This window comes from Kogia breviceps, chromosome 1 (assembly GCF_026419965.1).
Source record: "Kogia breviceps isolate mKogBre1 chromosome 1, mKogBre1 haplotype 1, whole genome shotgun sequence".
Lineage (NCBI taxonomy): Eukaryota > Metazoa > Chordata > Mammalia > Artiodactyla > Physeteridae > Kogia > Kogia breviceps.
This window is the reverse complement of record NC_081310.1, coordinates 113,592,629-113,613,854: the sequence shown is the minus strand read 5'-3', so window position 1 is coordinate 113,613,854 and position 21,226 is coordinate 113,592,629. Positions and strand designations below refer to the sequence as shown.

Below are 21,226 nucleotides of genomic sequence, written 5' to 3'. Positions count from 1 at the left end.
CCTCAGCTACAGGATTCCCTGGCGCAGACCTGAAGGCATGCTGCTCACAAGTTTGTTCCAGGGACACTGGTGTTAGAGCTATCAGTAGATTCCTATTTTCAATCAGGTTACTTTCAAATGCTGCCACAGCATGTGCTGCATCCCTGGGTGTCCTCTCAGTGGTTATGGCCCCTAAATCTCCTTCAATGCCCCTCCCCTCAAGAGCTTTTCTTCTTTGTCACGGATCTTTTTCCACAGCAGGGAAACAGCCCAGCAGGTTGCTGACTTCACCCTCTGATTCATGCTCATCAGTCATGTGTTGGTCTTTTTTCTGTCCCTTTCACTACAAAATATATTCCATCTCAGACTGGTTTCCTAGGAAACCAAGCCTCAAAAACAGAAATAGACTGGGTGGAAAACAGAATACTCCAAAAATTCCACTTTGCAATATTCAGTAATGAGGGAACCCAATTAACAGAAGCAGTATAGTAAATTTATGTAACTAAAACGTGTTGACTTTTCTTCTGTAGATTTTAAACTCATCTTTGGATCATGCCCTGAGGACAGCAACCATTTTGAAACAAACTACTGATCAAATGATTAGAACTATTGCAGAAGATCTTGCCAAAGTACAGAGATGGAGGAATAGACTGAAATACTAGTTTGACTCAACGCAAACCAAGGATTAAAAAAAAATGCAGAGAAAACTTGGTCTTCACCCCCAAAGTATTTTACTTATTACACAACTTATGAAGATGACTTTCTAGAGAAAACACCAAAACTGCAAGAAATGGGGGACACAATGTGCTAAAATGAAACAAAAAATGGACCTCTGATTCTTAAAAATCAAAATCACTACATACTTGCTTAAAAATAAATCTGTTATTCCTAACTCATAATAAAAGAAATCAAAATAATGAAATATATTTTTACCTATTAGTGTGGCAAAAACTAAAGTTTGAAAGGAAGTAAAAATGTGCTTCAGAGATAGTAAATCGTTTCAGTTAGGAGCAACAATGAAAAAAGTCTTTTTCAGGGTCTTGATACCAGAATCTGTAACTGCTCATTCTACCGAGGGTGGAGTGGGTTAGGGAATCAGCTTATACTAGGAATTTATGTGTGATGACCTCTTATGTCTTCAAATCCAGTAAGAAATTTAGGAAACAAAGGGTCTCTCCAACTCTAAACCTAAAATGTATGTGAAATTTGAGGCCTAAAATGTAGGCCTCAAAGGATCTCCTATCAGTGTGACAGGGCAGAGTGATCACTGAGGTGTGCAGTGGTTGAATGAATGGACCAATGTTTGCTGTCATCACACTCTTAGTTCCATTTGTCACAGGGCATTGGATTACTATGAATCTCTGTTCCACACATGTACTAACCCTGGACAGATAGTTACCAAGGCATACAAAGATCTCAGATAAAATGCAGACACCAGAAAATTAACCCTCTCACTGGCAATGTACTGTTCTTATGCTCAGTCTGAAAGAGAGCTGTTTGTTAGACTAGTGGTTGCCAAGGGGCAGGGGGTTGGGGGAGGGATGGAGTGGGAGGTTGAGGTTAGCAGACGTAAGCTTTTACATATAGAATGGATAAACAAGCTCCTACTATATAGCGCAGAGAACTATATTCACTATCCTATGATAAACCATAATGGGAAAGAATACATTAAAAAAAAAGCATATATATGTATAACTGAATCACTTTGCTGTACAGCAGTAATTAACACAACATTGTAAATCAACTGTACTTCAATTAAAAAAAACAAAGAGTTGTTTATTAATGTCACCTTTCCTCTCCACATATACATGTCATCCAGGTTAAATTATATAACCTCTCTGTGCCTTTTGTTTTTCTCTGCTTTAAAATGGAGATGATAATAGTGCCTATCCTCACAGGATTAAATAAGACTGAATGAGGTAACATAAACACTTAAAAACAGTGCCTCACATATAAAGCATAAAGTAAGCATTTGCACAATATTATTTTATTATCATTACTTAGTGAAATATCTAGTCCGAAAATTAATATATCAAAAACAGAAACTTTCCTATATATAAAAAAATCCAGGGCTTCCCTGGTGGCACAGTGGTTAGGAATCCGCCTGCCAATGCAGGGAACACGGGTTTGAGCCCTGGTCCGGGAAGATCCCACATGCCGCGAAGCAACTAAGCCCGTGCGCCACAACGACTGAAGCCTGTGCACCTAGTGACCGTGCTCCGCAACAAGAGAAGCCACTGACAACCCCGCACACTGCAACGAAGAGTAGCCCCCGCTCACCGCAGCTAAAAGGAAAGCCTGCACGCAGCAACGAAGACCCAACGCAGCCAAAATTAATTAATTAATTTTAAAAAATCTGTTTGAAAAGCATAATAGAAGATCCAATTCACATGGAACCATGAAAAATATTATGGTGATATGCAGTATCTATATAAAGAAAATAATGATTTTTTTTTTTTTTTTCGGTCCGCAGGCCTCTCACTGTTGTGGCCTCTCCCATTGCGGAGCACAGGATCCGGACGCGCAGGCTCAGCGGCCATGGCACACGGGCCTAGCGGCTCCGCAGCATGTGGGATCGTCCTGGAACAGGGCACGAACCCATGTCGCCTGCATTGGCTGGAGGGCTCTCAAGCACTGAGCCACCAGGGAAGCCCGAAAATAATGATTCTTAAGGTCATATTTTCCCTAAATTAACCTATAAATTTACTGTAAACCTAATGAAAATATCAAAATAACTTTTGGTATTGAGACTAAAGTTCATTTTTAAAAAATGTAATACCCAGGGAATTTCTGAAAAATAACGGTAATTTTGGTATGGGTAGAATAGAGATTACGTCCACATATTAACACACCATGAATCAAAATAGGGAATAAACTGGGAGCCTGGGACTGACATATACACAAACTATATATAAAATAGATAACTAATAAGGACCTACTGTATGGCACAGGGAACTCTACTCAATAGTCTGTAATGACTTATATGGGAAAAGAATGGTATATGTATAACTGATTCACTTTGCTGCACACCTGAAACTAATACAACATTGTACATCAACTATATTCCAATAAAATTTTTTTTTTTTTTTTGTGGTACGCGGGCCTCTCACTGTTGTGGCCTCTCCCGTTGCGGAGCACAGGCTCCGGACGCACAGGCTCAGCGGCCATGGCTCACGGGCCCAGCCGCTCTGCGGCATGTGGGATCTTCCCGGACCGGGGCACGAACCCGTGTCCCCTGCATCGGCAGGCGGATTCTCAACCACTGCGCCACCAGGGAAGCCCCCAGTAAAAATTTTTAAAAATAAAATAGAGAAAAAGAGATACAAACTGTAAGTCAATAAAACAGAATCCAGAAATAGAACAAAATACAAACTTAGTTTATGAGAAAGGTAGTATTTCAGTTCAGTTGGGGAAAGAGGGATTACCCAATAAAATTTGGTAGTAGCTGACTATTTAGAAAGAAATAAGGATGGATCTCTGTTAAATACTGTACCAGTCAGGGTTCACGGAAGGAACAGAAACTCCTCTAGATATTTCAAGAAGTGTTTTAACACAGAATTAAGTCCTTAAAAATCACAGAAAAAGCTGTAGGGGCAGAAACTAGGGGCCATATTTTTAGATTCAAGGTCATATCACCATCTGATCCAGAGAACAGGAAGCTAGTGCCACCAGTTGCCACCAGCATGGCCTCATACCCATGAAGCAGGTGACAGACACTAAAATGTGGAGTCTGGTTGCTACAAACAACTCCTCTCGGCAGCAACTTGCTTGTCCATTGGCACAGCTGCAGCAGATGGCCTCTGCCTCCCTTCTAACTTCAAAACTTGACCAAATGCTAGTCGTTGGCAGAATCTAACCTGTTCAGAACCCCACTTACCTTTGAGTCTGCAAAACTTCCTTTTTAGCTTTCATCCCGTGTGGTATGGAATGGGGAGGCATGGGACATAATGCCAAGTGCTAAGAGACAATATCTAGCATACATTCTCATACTAAAACCAATTCCAGATGGATGAAAAGAGTTACCTGTAAAAAATAAAATGAACCTATCAAAATGCTCTAGGGCTTCCCTGGTGGCGCAGTGGTTGAGAGTCCACCTGCCGATGCAGGGGACATGGGTTCGTGCCCTGGTCTGGGGGGATCCCGCATGCCGCGGAGCGGCTGGGCCCGTGAGCCATGGCCGCTGAGCCTGCGCGTCCTGAGCCTGTGCTCCGCAGCAGGAGGGGCCACAGCAGTGAGAGGTCCACATACCGGAAAAAAAAAAAAAAAGCTCTAGAAGATGGATGGGTGAATCTACAATCTCGGGTGCAAAGATATTTCTAAGTACAACATACATTTGCAAGCCACACAGGAAAAGTGATGGATTGATCTACATAAAAATTTTATTTTTTTAGTATTTATTTATTTAATTAATTTATTTGGCTCCATCGGGTCTTAGTTATGGCATGCAGGATCTTTAGTTGCTGTGTGCAGGGTCTTTTTAGTTGTGGTGTGGGGGATCTTTTAGTTGCGGCATGCCAACACTTAGTTGCAGCATGGCAGCATGTAGGATCTAGTTTCCTGACCAGGGATTGAACACAGGCCCCCTGCATTGAGAGCGTGGAGTCTTAGCCCTTGGACCACCACGGAAGTCCCTACGTAAAAATTTTAAATGGTGATATCTATCAGTATTTTAAATGCACAAATACTTTAGACAGCTATGTCCTCGCTAGAAATTTATATTATAGAAATATTTGTGTACGTTTGCACAGGTATGTACCCAAACAATGCAGCATTATTTGTAAGAGCAAAACTCTGAAGATGAGTGATATATAAATTACAGTCCACTGTATGATAGAACACTATGAGGCCAGGTAAAAGGAGAGATTTGAAATGATGTTCCCTTTGTATATAACACATGTGCACACATGTCCTTACATTATCTAACCATATACAAAGATTACATTGTTATTTTCTTAGGTCAAAGGGAGTTATCTTGGTGGGAAGATTATGATGCATTATTTTTCTTCTTTGTAACTCTCTGACTTAGAACGTTAAAATTTTCCAATTTCCCCTTCCTCCCTGCCAAAAAACAGAGATAATTTTTGTAAGTATATATTTATTTTCTCTTAGAATGTTCATGATTATTTTTGTTTGCTAATTTCAACATACATTATTCAGAATTATACAAAATTGTGTTCTTCAGAAGTATCTAGCAACAGTATATGCTGTGAAATCATTCTATTCCTATTAATGACTAAATTACATATAAAAGAAGTTATGAATTTCAGTTGAAAGAAAAACTGCACTTATAGGAAATCATTCTGTCATACATACAAGTTCACAGTTTTTACTTTTACAACCTTTTCATTTAAAATCATTCTTTCCCAAAAAACTATACTTCAGCATTAGACAGATAAGTATCTAATTAGTAATTACTATGTACATAGGTGGCTGTGAAAAATTACCCACAACTGTAATATATTCTGTTCCAAAGCTGAAAATATTTCCTTTTAGAAAGCATTTTAACATTTCTTCTCATCATCTACAAAGCAACAATATTTAAATTAAAAATGGCAAATCCAATGATATGCAATCATAAACAGTCCCTTAAGAAATATATTTGAAAAGTCGTTATTCCTTAAACTATTTACATTTTTTAAATTACATGACAGCCACAATGTCTTGATCTACTTTAGCTGATCAAATTAATAAGAATCTCCAAATCCCTCCTCCGCTAAAATGCTATTCATCTTTAATATCCTTGGGTTTATTCAGCATCTTTATATCATCCAACAGCTTTTTGGGTGTTAAAATATGCGTGGAACCTGGTAGAGGAAAAGAGAAATTTTCAGAGGCCAGCAGTTAAATCAATTTTCCTTGACTAATTATATTGTCCTGTCCTTCAAATACGCAAAGTGCAGTAGCCTGGGGCAACTTAACAAAATTTCTATAGGATGCCTTCCTGAAATCTGCCTAAACTACAGTATTTCAATCCTTCCTCTTCATTGAGCACACTCAGTAACCCTTCAAAAACACTGCCCACTCCTAGTGCTTTGTCCACTTTGTGCTATATATCGATAAACTGAAGACCAAAACTGGAGGTTAGTCTGTCCTCTTGACAAAACAGCAACAGGAACTGTGAGTTCAGTCACAGAGAACTGTTAAGCAGTGCCACAGATTAAGGCTTGGTGTATAAATGCGGCACCTCCATGGGTCAGGAGAGTTTTGGTATCAGTGGCTTTGACTGAAATTCTTAAAACTAAATTCCATACAGGTCTGGCCAATGTCAGGTCCACAGCCAGAAAAAATTTCAAAATATTTCTGTAGTAGAAATGAATGTTTCTAAAATTATTTAATCATGAGGGCAAGAAAAGGATAGGATGTAATATTTTAAAGGATATATTCTTTATATAATATTTAGAATATTATAAAGAATATATATAATATATAATACATTATATAATATATATTATAAAGAATATTATAAAGAATATAATATTTCTGAAGCTCATTCACTCACAATCAGAATTTTAATTAAAAAAAAATCAAAAAAGTCAACGAGGAAAAAACTCTGGTACATCAGATAAAACACACTATGAGTTAAAAAATATTTTTTTGCAGTCAACAATTTAGTCCTAAATGTAAATTACATGATAAAGTTTTATATATATATTTTTGCATTTAGAGTTTGTTTTAAAAAAACAGAAAAGAGGAAAACACAAGTCTTACCAATAATAACTTCACAGGATTTATGTGCCTGAGATACTTCATAAGCACAACGCATTTCAGAGTATGTAATTCCTCCAATTACAAAAACAATCAGCTTAGACCCATTTTTTCGATCCTCTAAATAATTAGCTCTGGGTTTCTGCCGAGCACTAAAAAATAAACACAAACACGTTAAAAATATTTTCAGAACTACTAGGCATATACCCTGAGAAAACCATAATTCAAAAAGAGTCATGTACCAAAATGTTTATTGCAGCTCTATTTACGATAGCCAGGACATGGAAGCAACCTAAGTGTCCATCAACAGATGAATGGATAAAGAAGATGTGGCACATATATACAATGGAATATTACTCAGCCATAAAAAGAAATGAAACTGAGTTATTTGTAATGAGGTGGATAGACCTGGAGTCTCATACAGAGTGAAGTAAGTCAGAAGGAGAAAAACAAATACCGTATGCTAACACATATATATGGAATCTAAGAAAAAAAAATGTCATGAAGAGATGAGTGGTAGGACGGGAATAAAACACAGACCTACTAGAGCATGGACTTGAGGATATGGGGAGGGGGAAGGGTAAGCGGTGACGATGTGAGAGAGTGGCAGGGACATATACACACTACCAAATGTAAATTAGATAGCTAGTGGGAAGCAGCCGCATAGCACAGGGAGTTCACCTCTGTGCTTTGTGACCACCTAGAGGGGTGGGATAGGGAGGGTGGGAGGGAGGGTGATGCAAGAGGGAAGAGATATGGGAACATATGTATAACTGATTCACTTTGTTGTAAAGGAGAAACTAACACACTATTGTAAAACAGTTATACTCAAATAAAGATGTTAAAAAAATATATATATTTCCAGAGCCATACTGCTTGTAGTCTTTTAAAAGAGCCCAACTCAAGCAAACTCAAATTTGGCACCAACTGCATTGATTTTAAGGAAATGACTTAACTATGGTATGACTGCAGCATCAAGGGCCAGGCAGGACAGCCCCTCTTTAAGTTCAATTTTGATCTACAGAGTTTGAACAAATGACTCATAATCTAGCTCAGCACTTTTACCTATAAAATAGAGTTAAGGCCCTGTCTTATTTATTTCAATAAAGACATAGTATACCTAAAAAGTCTCTGACTTCCTGAAGTTAAAAAAAGGAGGGGTTGGCATTGAAACAATAGGGTTTTAAAGACATAGAGAGGGTGGGGGAGGCATAGGTGCTGCTTTGAAGCTGACGTGGTACCAGAACGTTCCTTGCTGGAACTCTACTACTAAAGTATGATTATAGGAGATATCGAACACATATCTGCACTCCTGTGTTCACTGCAGTATTATTCACAATAGTCAAGATATGAAAACAACCTAATATCCATCAATGAACAAATGGATAAAGAAAATGGTATATATATATATATATATATATATATATATATATATATATATACAGTGGAATATTATTCAGGCTTAAAAAAGAAGGAAATTCTTCCATTTGCAACAACATGAATGAACCTGAAGGATGCTAAGTGAAATAGGCCAGACTCAGAAAGACTGCATGATCTCACTTATATGTGGAATCTAAAATAGTCAAACTGCTCTTTGGTCTCGGCAGCAGAAGTGAGATGACGAAGGGAACATCATCATTTGGAAAGCGTCGGAATAAGACGCACATGTTGTGCCACCACTGTGGTTCTACGGCCTACCACCTTCAGAAGTCGACCTGTGGCAAATGTGGCTACCCTGGCAAGTGGAAGAGAAAGTAAAACTGGAGTGCTAAAGCTAAAAGACGAAGTACCATCCGGACTGGTCAAGTGAGGCACCTAAAAACTGTATACCGCAGATTCAGGCATGGGTTCCGTGAAGGAAAATCACCTAAGTCCAAGAGGGCAGCTGTTGCAGCAACCAGTTCATCTTAAGGACTTCAATGACTAGTCGTGCAATAAATGTTCTGGTTTTAAATTAAAAAATTAAATTAAATTAAAAAGCCAAATTGATAGAAGTGGAGGATACAATGTTGGTTGCCAGGGAATGGGTGGAGAGGAAAAAGAGGCAATGTTGTTCAAAGGGCACAAAGTTTCAACTATGCAAGATGAGTAAGTTCTAGAGACCTAATGTACACAGCATGGTGACTACAGTTAAACTGTACTGTATATTTGAAATATGCTAAGAGGATAGATCTTAAATTAAGTCTTTATGCCACAAAAGAAAGAAAAGAAGAAAAAAAGAAAATGGTAATTATGGATATATTAACTAGTTTGTGGTGATTTCCCAATGTATATGTATTAAAACATCACGTTGTATACCCTAAAAATATACATTATGAAGTCAACTGTAACTCAATAATGCTCTTAAAAAAAAAGAGAGAGAGCCACTTGGGTTTCAACTCTGATTCTGCTTCTTTTTAATTCTCTACGATTTTTAGCAAGTTACTTAACCTCTCTCTAAACCTAAAGGGTTGTTTTCAAGATTAAATGAAATAATGTACAGAATACACTAAGTATGGAATCTCGTACTAGGAAAGCACTAAACAATTAGAACTACAATTTCTACTACTTCCCCCCTTAGATTGCTCTAGATCTGCGCACTGGCCAAGCTAGCAGCCACTAGCCACGAGAGGCTCTTTAAATGTAAATTAACTAAAATTAAAAATTCAGTTTCTCAGTCATGATATGTGGCTAGTGGTTATCATACAGGACAGTGCAGATATAGGACATTTCCATCACTGCAAGAAAGTTGTATTGGGTAGCACTGCCCTAGGTCATAGAAATCACTATTTTTGTTCCCATACCCCACTGGTGAAAATTCTGAGCTTCTATTTGAAAAGTAAATAAATATTTTAAAATAAACATGTCCATCTATTAAAAATATGTATTAGTTTATAAATTATATATGTGTACTAGTATATACTAATAAAGCTTAATTTCTCCTTTTTCTAGTGTAAAAATAATACCCAATAGATCATCTTATTACCCACTTTGGAAACCATATACTAGATGACCTCTAAGACCCTGCAATGTAGGATATCATGGTAAACTTTTTAAAAAAATTAATTCATTTATTTATTTTTGGCTGCACTGGGTCTTTGTTGCTGCACGTGGGCTTTCTCTAGTTATGGCGAGCGGGGACTACTATTCATTGTGGTGCATGGGCTTCTCATTGCGGTAGCTTCTCTTGTTGTGAAGCACAGGCCGTAGGCGCACGGGCTTCAGTAGTTGTGGCTCGCGGGCTCTAGAGTGCAGGCTCGGTAGTTGTGGTGCATGGGCTTAGCTGCCCATGGGATGTGGGATCTTCCCAGACCAGGGCTTGAACCCGTGGTCCCCTGCATTGGCAGGCGGATTCTTCTTTTAAAAAATAAATAAATTTATTTATTTATTTATTGGCTGCGTTGGATCTTTGTTGCTGTGTGCAAGCTTTCTCTAGTTGCAGCGAGCGGGGGCTACTCTTTGTTGCGGTGCACGGGCTTCTCATTGCGGTGGCTTCTTTCTGCTGTGGAGCACAAGCTCTAGGCAGGCGGGCTGAAGTAGTTGTGGCACACAGGTTCAGTAGCTCCACGGCATGTGGGATCTTTCAGGACCAGGGCTCGAACCCGTGTCCCCTGAATTGGCAGGCAGATTCTTAACCAGTGTGCCACCAGGGAAGTCCACAGTAAACTTTTAATAATGTTCTCAGTCTAGCCTTTTGTATGGTAATTTCCATCTGCCATCTTAAGGAATGATGAGGTAGTAAACAACAGAAATAGTAAAGAGACTTAGTAGCTGGCTTTGAAAGATGAAACAGGAACAAGATACACTCCTGGTTCCCATACAAAATAAATCAAGGACATATTAAAAGTACAACCTTGGTTTAAAAACTTTCCAAAGAGAGTGAAATAAAGAAAGCAAAAGAAAAGTAATACTGCTCAAAATGATTATGTGATTGTAACGATTTTTAAATTTCTGAATAGCAATTTTAGGACAATAGGATTACATTTAATTTGTTTCACATAAATGTGTAAGACACTGTGCTAGTGTTTTACACTCTGAAAGACACAAAAATAATGATTAAATCCCTGTATCCTGAAAATCTCATTCTAGAAAGCACCTGGAGGCATTGGTTAAAATAAGAGCAAACATCTTTTTAAAAGCATAGCTGAAAGTAAACAAGTAAGAGCAATCTTCAAGGGCCAGCAGCAGTACAAAGGAAACTAAAAACTAGAGTGGTAAACTGAGTTGAGGCTTGCTCTGCCTTATAGTGTTAGTCTAATCTTAGCAAACAAGGGGTCTGGGTGTTTCCCTGTTTAATGAACACAGAAGACAAAGTCTTGGATATTTTGCAAGGCAGAGATGGGGAGGTGACACCCCTGCATTAAGGTCAGGACACACTCAAAAGCAAGGGGAGATGACAAAAGAAGCTTCCTGCCTGATAATTCAACACAGGCCTGTCTCATGAGAGCTCTAATTTACACTACCTTCATAGGCTGGGGAACCCCAACTGAGAAATTAACACACAAAAAGAAAAAAGTCTCTAACCTTGGCAGAAGCAAATGCAAAACCTCTCTGAAGGTACCCACTCTCAATCCTGGCTACTGAAATAAGCTCAGAATCCAAAATTATGAAGCACATGAGGAAGTAAGCAAGCGTAAGTGTCCGCAGAAATGAAAAGCAGTAAAATTAGACCCCAAAGAATGTCAGATGTTGAATTTAGTAAAAAATAGTCTAAAATTAAGTATGCTGAAAATGATAAATGATAATAAAGTAGAACCGAAAGCACGACAAAATAAGAACAAATAAGTCCAAGCATATTTGAAAAAGGAACAAGGAGAACTTCGAAAATAAAGGAAAAGTAAAGTCAATGAACATAGAAGCTCAATTTATGCATGTTATCAATTTGGGATAAATTTCATAAACATAATGTTGAGGGGAATTTAAAAAGGAAGTTGCAGGAGGACACATACAAGATGACACCATGTGTATTAAGATTAAAAACACAGGGCTTCCCTGGTGGCACAGTGGTTGATAATCCGCCTGCTGATGCAGGGGACACGGGTTCGTGCCCCGGTACGGGAAGATCCCACGTGCTGTGGAGCGGCTGGGCCCGTGAGCCATGGCCACGGAGTCTGTGCGTCCGGAGCCTGTGCTCCACAACGGGAGAGGCCACAACAGTGAGAGGCCCACGTATCACAAAAAAAAAAAAAAAGATTAAAAACACAGTCAAAGACAACTTGTGGTCGTGGTGGAATAAGATGGTCAGAAGATTGCCCTCTGCCCTCCAAGAAAACAAGTATAAACCTGGATGAAATTGTTGGGGGAAAAACCAGTTCAGGTCACTTGGAAATCAACCACGGGCAAACAGCAAATTGAGAAGCATTTACTCTTAAAAAATATGTTAGCATATTGGTAAGAATGGTGGTAGTGACTATGTGACCTTCTAGCCTGAGGCTGCACCCAACCTGCACTGTTCTTCCAACTCAGTCAGCAAAAACTCTAGCTTTACTGACCTGAGGCTGGCTGAGAGAACCACCAACTTTACTGCCTGAGGTGAAAGACTTGATTCAAGGTAGGGAGCAAAGGGAGTACAAAATCCTGCAGCTTTGCTAGTTAAAAACGGCAGACCTGGTATAGAACAGGAAGACCTGCAGCTCTGGTAGCACAACATATTGGTCCCAGTATGGGATAGGTGGCACATCAGCCAGAAATTTAATGGGGAAATCCTGAATGTACGAAAGCCAAAGAAGACAAAGACAAACTCTCCCCACATCCTTAGCTGACTGCCAAATTATGCTTGTGCCAGGACAAGCCAGAGAAAGCCCAGGGAAAGAACAGGAAAAAAAAGAAGGGGGGTGGTGGGGGGAAGGGAAGACTCAAGAACTGACTCTGACTTGTAATGCAGTTCTTAACCCACACTCGGATTGATCAGCAGATGATGGAAGGCGTGAGGTGTCTAAACACAACCTCTGCCCAGATAACTCGCTGACCTCTAAACTATTCAGACATAGGGCAACCACTAGGAACCAAGCAAAAAAATTAAATTTAAAATTAAAAACCCCTGCAATGACATCAGTGGCTAAACTGCCGGGGGCAGTGATCCCACAGCTTAAGTCCATACAAGTTACTAAAACAAGAAACAATTTAGAGTTGCTACAGTACAGTATCTAAAAGATCCAACTTTCAAGCAAAATTTAGTAGATGCGTAAGAAAACAGTAAAGTGTGACCCACACGTTGGAAAAAAGCCATCAATAGAAACTGACCCTGAGTGAATCCAGATGTTGGATTAGCAGACTTCAAAGAATCTATTATAAATATGATCAAATAATTAAAGAAAACCATGCTAATACTATGTTAATCAAAGGGGAATTTCAAAAGAGAAATGGAAACTAAAAAGAAGCAAATGGAAATTCAAAATGTGAAAAGCACAATAACTGAAATGAAAAATTCACTAGATGGGCTCAATAGCAGATTTGAGATGTCAGAAGAAAGAATCAAAGAATTGAAGATGGATCAATAGATATTAGCATATCTGAAGAACAGAAAGAAAAAAGGTGGAAGAAAGGTAAACAGAGCCTCAGTGACCCACGAGACAAAGTCAAACTTTCCAACACATGAGTAATGGAGTTTCAAAAGAAAAGGGAGAGAGAAACAGGCAGAAAAAAATTTTGAAGAAACAGCAACTGAAAACTTCCCAAAATTTGATGAAAAATATTAACTTGTAGATCCAAGAAAACTCAACTACCCCAGGTAGAATAAACACAAAAAGAACTCCGACTAGACACATCATAGTTAAACTGCTAAAAGCCAAAGACCAAGAGAAAAATCCTGCAAAACCTAACTCTATACATAACTTAGAATACAGATATATGTAGAAAATGTATAAAGATACACAGGTGAATGGTAAACACCAAATTCAGGATAGTGAAGAAAGGGAGAATAATAAAAATCAGAGAGTGATATATAGGAAGCTTGAACTGTATTTATAATGATTCATTTGTTAAGCTGGGCACTGAGTACAGGGTATGCATTATAATATTGTCTACAGCTTTCTGAATGTCTCAAATATTTTATCACCAAAAAAATCATCAAAAAGGATTATGTCCTCTGCTAATGTGAAGAAAAAAAAAGATAAGTGGAGAAATTCTTCTCTAGTTTCATGAAAGTTTTTTTTATAATAAGGCACATTTTCATATTGCTTATCTGGACTCATCTAAAACAGGTTACAGTTAAAGAAAAACCGCCTTTTAAGTGACAATATGCTTCAAAAAGAGTTACCAATATAGGAATACCTGTGTACCTTTTCAGTTATTAGTTTGTAATTTCATAGTGAAAATTTCACTGGCTTTCATTTATAGGTTTTACCTTACAGCTCCTGAGCCGTTCCATACTGCTGGACACTGGGAACAATATGGCCATTCTTTTGAATCTAATCTATTATTGATGGCATCCTAGGAAAGAAAAGAATTACAACCATCAAGAAAATACTGTAAATTCCAGGATTTTGTTTGTTTTACATAAAACTCAAAACTCGTGTTTACAATTAAGGAACATAAGGATATACATTTAATAAAATAAGGTTAGCCCTCTTTTTGAAACTCACAAATCTTAATTGCTACAAAAATTAATGAAATCATTTACTTACTAAACTAATATTTATTGCATGCCTGTATTTCTTCATCTGGAGGGTTCCCACTTTGGTGTGAGAATTCCAGGTACCTTATAAGGATCTTTAGAGTGCTAGGGGTTCCTTTTTTTAAAAAATAAATTTATTTATTTTATTATTTATTTATTTAGGCTGCGTTGGGTCTTTTGCTACTGCGCACAGGCTTTCTCTAGTTGTGGTGAGTGGGGACTACTCTTCACTGCAGTGCATGGGCTTCTAATTGCGATGGCTTCTCTTGTTGCGGAGCACAGGCTTGTGGCACACGGGCTTCAGTAGTTGTGGCACACGGGCTCTAGAGCACAGGCTCAGTAGTTGTGGCGTACAGGATTAGTTGCTCTGCAGCATGTGGGATCTTCCCAGACCAGGGCTCGAACCCATGTCCCCTGCATTGGCAGGCGGATTCTTAACCACTGTGCCACCAGGGAAGCCCAGTGCCAGAGGTTTCTAAATACCATCTTAATCCTGACAGACCTCTTCTAGGCCTTGCCCTTCATAGCGGTGGCTCTAAAACAGAATGTGCATCCTGGCCTAGGTGTATTCAAGACAAGCCAATGGGATGAGCGAGGCTTTCCTTTACATTTCATCTTTAAAATTTTCCTTCTTTTTAGGGTTAATATTTTATTATATATTTATGTGTAATTGTATATACTGTACACATAGTGTTTTATCAATACAGAATTTATATAGTTTATAAATAAATAATCATATACTCTAGGCTCCTGATCACATCTATTATGATTAAGTGTGCATGATCAAGAAAGTTTAGAGACCACTGCATTAGAGCATGATTGTACTAATGGTATCAGTAAGTAGAAATGGACACAAGGAATGGGCACAAGGTATTCAGTAGTCCTAGAATATTTCAATAAGACTGCAAGATGTGAAGAAACCAAGTTTCAGGAGAAACCCTGAAGGCCATAGACTGCCACTGAGGTAAAAGTGGATTTTCTGAATTTAATATGCAAATCCCTGTTAAAGGATTTGAGAAGGTCAATTCTTATTTTCAAAATACTAGCAAAGAAAAACTACTTAGTTCTATATCCTTGTTATGGATCAGAAAAAAAAAACAACTTATGCTGCAGAAAAAAATGTCTAAACTCTTTAAACTTTTCATCTATATTAAGCATGTGTGAATAACATAGAATTAGTCAAGTAAAACAGAAAAGTCATAAGAATAAACTGTACACAATTATTTCCATAGGAAACTAGAAATTAAAGTTTAATAAGTTATAGGCAAATTAGAATAAATAGAACTCTCTGATTATGTCTGAGGAATCAATGTCATGACTTTATTGAGCTCATAATGTGATTTTTATTAGTTCATTTTCTAATTTCCTATAATTGAATATTATTTTCTTAAACAGTAAAGGCATCAGCCATCTGTTGACTATAAAAGCAAACTATAGTGAGGTTTACATTTTTTTTTTAACATCTTTACTGGAGTATAATTGCTTTACAATGGTGTGTTAGTTTCTGCTTTATAATAAAGTGAATCAGCTACACATATACATATATCCCCATATCTCCCCCCTCTTGTGTTTCCCTCCCACTCTCCTATCCCACCCCTCTAGGTGGTCACAAAGCACCGAGCTGATCTCCCTGTGCTATGAAGCTGCTTCCCACTAGCTATCTATTTTATAGCTGGTAGTATGTATAACTCCATGCCACTCTCTCACTTCGTCCCAGCTTACCCTTCCCCCTCCCTGTGTCCTCAAGTCCATTCTCTACATCTGTGTCTTTATTCCCATCCTGCCCCAGGTTCTTCAGAACCATTTTTTTTTAAAGATTCCATATATATGTGTTAGCATATGGTATTTTTCTCTTTCTGACTTACTTCACTCTGTATGACAGTCTCTAGGTCCATCCACCTCACTACAAATAACTCAATTTTGTTTCTTTTTATGGCTGAGTAATATTCCATTGGAGGTTTACATTTTAATCACAAATATATTTCCAAGAATACTGGAGTCTAACACTTTCTAATAGTAGTCATAAACAAATGTTATTTTGTTGAACTTTCATTCAACTAAATTATTTATATTTCTGCTACATATAGCATATAGTTATTTCAAACAGTTTTTTTCATAAAGCATGTGTGTGCTTTTTTTTAAAATTTATTTTGAGTCAGTCAGTGGTATGAATTTGCAGTCTTTAAGGAGAGAATCTTCAAGAGTTTCCTCTCCTCCCTTGACACAAGATACAGCCTTTTTTGTGAACTCTCCCAGTACTGCAGGTAATTCCTGACCCATAGATATGCTCAGACTGACAGATAAATATACAAAGAGTAAAAAATATTCTACAGAAGGGCACTCAGGGTATAAATAAAATTTAATTAATTTTACCTCCAAAATATCTTTGATAAAAGGTGTCCATCGAGAGAGCTGAAACGTTTCTTCTGCAGACCGATCCTTCCTTAATGGTTTGCTTTGTTGAGACTAATATAATTAGAGGAAAAAATTAAAAATCAGTAATTTTATTTAGTGATATTCTCTTAAGTTTTCTAACTAGGTGTTTAATTTACAACAAACACTATGTTGCATTTGACTTAAAACTAAGAGTGGAAAAGCCTACTCAAAAAATCTGAATAGGTGTGGTCATGTAACTTCACAGTATTTCGTGCATTAATGATAATTTTATGATAGTATCAGAAAATATGTTTACTCCAAAGTGCTTATATAAAACTCGATGGGAAAGAGTGAGGTTCTATACAGAGTTCTTCAAATTCTGCTATAAATGAATCATAAAAAGAAAAGCATAAATAGCAAATTACAACATAAGCTGTAAGATATAAATTCACTAGAAAAATGTACTTGTCCAAATTACTCATATATGGAAAAAAATGAAATTTTTAATATTTTACTTACCAAATCAACAGAGTAAAATTAAGAAGACTGTCCACATGGATTCCCACATAAGAAAACATATTTAATGCAAATGACCACACACGCATATGTATAAGTATATACAGAATGTAAAATTTCTTACGGGAGGGACAATGGGAACACCAAGGTAACTCCAGTTACGAATCATGTCACTCTCATTTTCTATCTTTACATTCTGGATCAACCTGTCCAAGTTTTCTTCTGTAGTTCCTTAGATAAGTAAAATATAAGTGCACAGTCAAATAACTGCTACCATAATCATTTCCAGGTTTTAGGTACCCAAGAATAAAGCTTTTTTTAAAAAAGCAAACATTTAAATTATATACCCTTCAGTATGCTCCCAATTTCACATTTTTCTTTTTATTTATCTTAACCAACTTTAGCCACTACTTTTGAATTTTCTAAGATTCTCTTATGATCAAATAGTAAAGAACCACTTATTGTAAAATGATTTTAGAGCTGGGTATTTTAATATATTCAAGAAAATAAACAGTCTGCATTACCATTAATACTGAATATATAAAGTAGGATTGCTCTTATTTTATCATAATTATCATGACTTTTGTTGAGTAGAACTGGAAGGAGTACTCGCATAGCATCTTTGACTTTCTGTCCTTCTGCGTCAGTTCCAAGTGCCAGGTCCTTAACGAAAATGAATTATAGTCAGTGGTCTATGATCCAAATTCATTTTTCAGTTAAAAAAAATCTATTACTAAAACTTGCCAAATTTTAATGGAACACTGATGCCTTTTCACAGGAAAATGTGAGTATCACTTGTAAACTAATACTGTACAAAATGTAAAAAGTCAAAAAATAATTCAGAGAAGAAAATCATTAATCTAAACCTTTGCTAATATGGTAGACATGAGCCTCATGTAGCTACTGAGCACTTGAAATGTGTCGAGTCTGAATTAAGATGTTCTCTAAGTTAAAACACCAGATTTTGAGGAAAAAAAGAATGTAAAATATTTCAATTAAAAAAAGAATGTAAAATATTTCAATAATTGTTTTATATTGATTACATGTTGAAATAATATTTTGGAGGTACTGGGTTAAATCAAATATATTAAAGTTAACCACACTCATTTCTTTTTACCTTTTTAATGTGACTACTAGAATATTTAAAATTATACATGACTCGCATTCTATTTCTATTAGACAGCACTGATCTAAATAGTTTTGGCATTATAGAGGAGGCTCTAATTAAACGTGCCTACACAGTACTCTGCAGGATGCTGCCTTAAATGCTGCACCCACTGAAAAAGGCCTGCCAACAGTGCTACCTTGAATTAATGCTCCAAACACTTAAATCATCCCACTCAACCAAAAATGCATAATCACAGATTAGGAGGGACTGCTTACTATGATACTGTATAGCTACTTGTTAGCATTGGTAAGGAATGATGTATTAAACCAAGTGGGTGAGTCTCCTTCTAAAAGAGGTTCTGTGATTTAGTGCACTGTACTGAACAAAAAGTTAGGTTTTACCTTACAAAGTTAATTCTGGAAATCTATCCTGAACATAGGTATTTCTGACTCTGCACATACCTGTTCAGTTTTGCAGAGCTTTTCTATATTAGGCTTGAACTTATTCATGCAATCTTCTGCTAAGTTAAGATGAACAACTTGCTGAAAAACAGAAGAAATCTATTATTTAAAGCATTTTCATTTCTTTCTGTGTAACTGATAATATTAAACTTTTGAGATGGGTCTGAAGGAAAGTATGGGCTTAGGTGGGAAGGAGGTACCATGTAAATCAAGGGAAACATCTCGAGAAAGGGAAAAAGTGAAAATTACCATGATCTACAGGGGATAATCAACAGACCACAAAAAACAAAATGGAAGGGTTGAATTTGTGTTGGGCTTATGAGTAGTAAAAAATAAGGTGAGAAAAAATAGTGAAGTCCTTAAAGTCAAGCAGAAAAAGTTTGAATTTATGTTATTGATTCTTGATTAGGGAGCAATATGATAAAAAAATGTAAATATTATTCTGATAATTACTTTTAAGAAGGACTGGAACAGCAAAAAACCAAAACTTTACCTGCCCACACAGCTTTGATTGCTCTTAAATCTACTGATATATAACTATTAATTCAGACATCCCTGGTGGCGCAGTGGTTAAGAATCCGCCTGCCAATGCACGGGGACACGGGTTTGAGCCCTGGTCCAGGAAGATCCCACATGCTGCAGAGCAACTAAGCCCGTGCACCACAACTACTGAAGCTAGCATGCCTAGAGCCCATGCACTGCAACAAGAGAAGCCACCACAGTGAGAAGTCCGCACACTGCAATGAAGAGTAGCCCCTGCTCACCACAACTAGAGAAAGCCGGCATGCAGCAATGAAGACCCAATGCAACCAAACATAAATAAATAAAAATTTTAATATAACTATTAATTCAACAAACCAAGTATAACAACAACCACTTGTCAATCCAATGTTGAATTTTCTTATTAAGTTGATAAATATTAAACTTTTTCTGTTTGGCTATTCAAGACAAAGGTATAAAAAATTTAAGCTGGATCTGAATAAATCAAGAGTATATATAGAGAGAAGTCTATTGGGGAGCTTAGATATTTGGGGTATTTCTCAGACCTAAAGTAAGGTTTTAGAGGACAACTAACACCAAGTATTCCATGACACCCACTGCTAAACCTGACTACAGAACTGGATGGACTAATACACTAAAAATGATAACATATCTTATATACGATACTGCTTACCTTAGTAATCTGTTTACGGAAATGGGGCATCTTTTTCATCAGCTGGGCAAGAGCAGTAAGTGATGTCTAGGAAAAATAAAACATTTTTTAAAACAAACTTATGATTCAGTTATTTTTATATAACAACTTTAAAATCCTGTAGTTTTAAATATTTATTAATTTACTAAATATTTGGCAATTTTAAAAAGAAAACAAATTCAAGAGGTTTCCAGTTGCAGCCATGATAAAGTAACTGATATAAAAATTATTCTCCCTCCATAAACAAAAACAAAATTGGACAAAATAAAAAAGACAACAGCTTTCAGGCAAAGGATTTTTCAAAAATAGCTCAAAGCTAGGTTACTTGAGCAAAGGAAAGCATAGATGGTGATCCCTGCACTCATCCTGGCTCTTCCCTGAAACATTTTCCAAAACACAGTGAAAGGAAGTAGAGTTTAAGTAGAAAGCAAGTCTCTCTGGGCAGAGGAAAAAGAGATCAGAGTTTGGGGCTACTGAGGTAGGGTTTGGGGTCCAGGGTTAATAGAGAAAAGAGACAGTCACAACATAACTCAAAGACGTGTAGAAGGGTTGCCTTAGCATCCCTGGCCAAATACTAAGCTGCACATGTACAGGGCATAACTCTTAAAGGCCTAGCAGAGAACAACTGCAGAGATTTCAGAGGGGTCTTAATGCAAGACAATATTGGCATTCTCTGATCCAGACAGTAGACAGTTCTAAGTGAACATCCCAAACATTTAGTCCTGGAAGGACTATATCTTCAGACTAAATGCAAAAGTGAAATACATTCAACATAACAAAAGCCTGACATGAAGTCTCAACAGAATCAAGGTTATTCACTAACAAATTAACTGCCTACCAGAACTCAATACTCTTAGTAGAGGGAACATCATCAAGAGCCTTTGCAACACAGCATCCACAATGTCTAACATACAGTAATATATTACTGGACATGTAAAACAGGAAAAAGTGATTGATACTCAAGTGATGAAACAGTCAATAAAAGTAGACGCAAGATAATCCAGACACTGGAGTTAGCAGACAAGGACTTTAAAATATCATACTTATGTTAAAGAAAACAGGCGAAAAGATGAACTAAATGGATGAAAAGATGGAGTATTTCAATAAGAATTATAGACTTTATTAAAAAAGAATTCAATGGATGTTCTAGAATTAAATGCAACTTTGAAATTAAAAACACAATGAATGACTCATACATTGTTGGTGAGACTGTAAAATGGTACAGCAAATTAGGAAAACAGTTTGGAAGTTTCCTAGAAAATTAAATATACATTTACCATATGACCCAGCAATCC

General features: G+C 37.0%; 2 protein-coding genes and 1 pseudogene across 2 annotated transcripts in view; 2 read left to right on the top strand and 1 right to left on the bottom strand.

Annotated features, from left to right (window-relative positions):
* The window catches only part of AKNAD1 (AKNA domain containing 1), a 52,923-nt gene extending 52,064 nt beyond the window's left edge, over positions 1–859 (top strand). Inside the window, exon 15 of the mRNA XM_067025512.1 lies at positions 510–859. Within this exon, the coding sequence (XP_066881613.1) occupies positions 510–641 (132 nt within the window). The 3' untranslated portion in view covers positions 642–859. The remainder of the gene's footprint in view (positions 1–509) is intronic.
* Positions 860–4,383: 3,524 nt separating this feature from the next.
* STXBP3 (syntaxin binding protein 3) overlaps positions 4,384–21,226 on the bottom strand; it is a 55,349-nt gene continuing 38,506 nt past the window's right edge. The window contains exons 12-19 of the mRNA XM_059078648.2: positions 19,914–19,979; positions 18,740–18,820; positions 17,695–17,833; positions 17,295–17,401; positions 16,652–16,744; positions 14,009–14,094; positions 6,688–6,836; positions 4,384–5,783 (exon numbers count right to left, since the gene is read on the bottom strand). Coding sequence (XP_058934631.1) covers positions 5,701–5,783; positions 6,688–6,836; positions 14,009–14,094; positions 16,652–16,744; positions 17,295–17,401; positions 17,695–17,833; positions 18,740–18,820; positions 19,914–19,979 — 804 coding nt within the window. The 3' untranslated portion in view covers positions 4,384–5,700. The remainder of the gene's footprint in view (positions 5,784–6,687; positions 6,837–14,008; positions 14,095–16,651; positions 16,745–17,294; positions 17,402–17,694; positions 17,834–18,739; positions 18,821–19,913; positions 19,980–21,226) is intronic.
* LOC131765300 (large ribosomal subunit protein eL37 pseudogene) lies at positions 8,302–8,595 on the top strand (annotated as a pseudogene).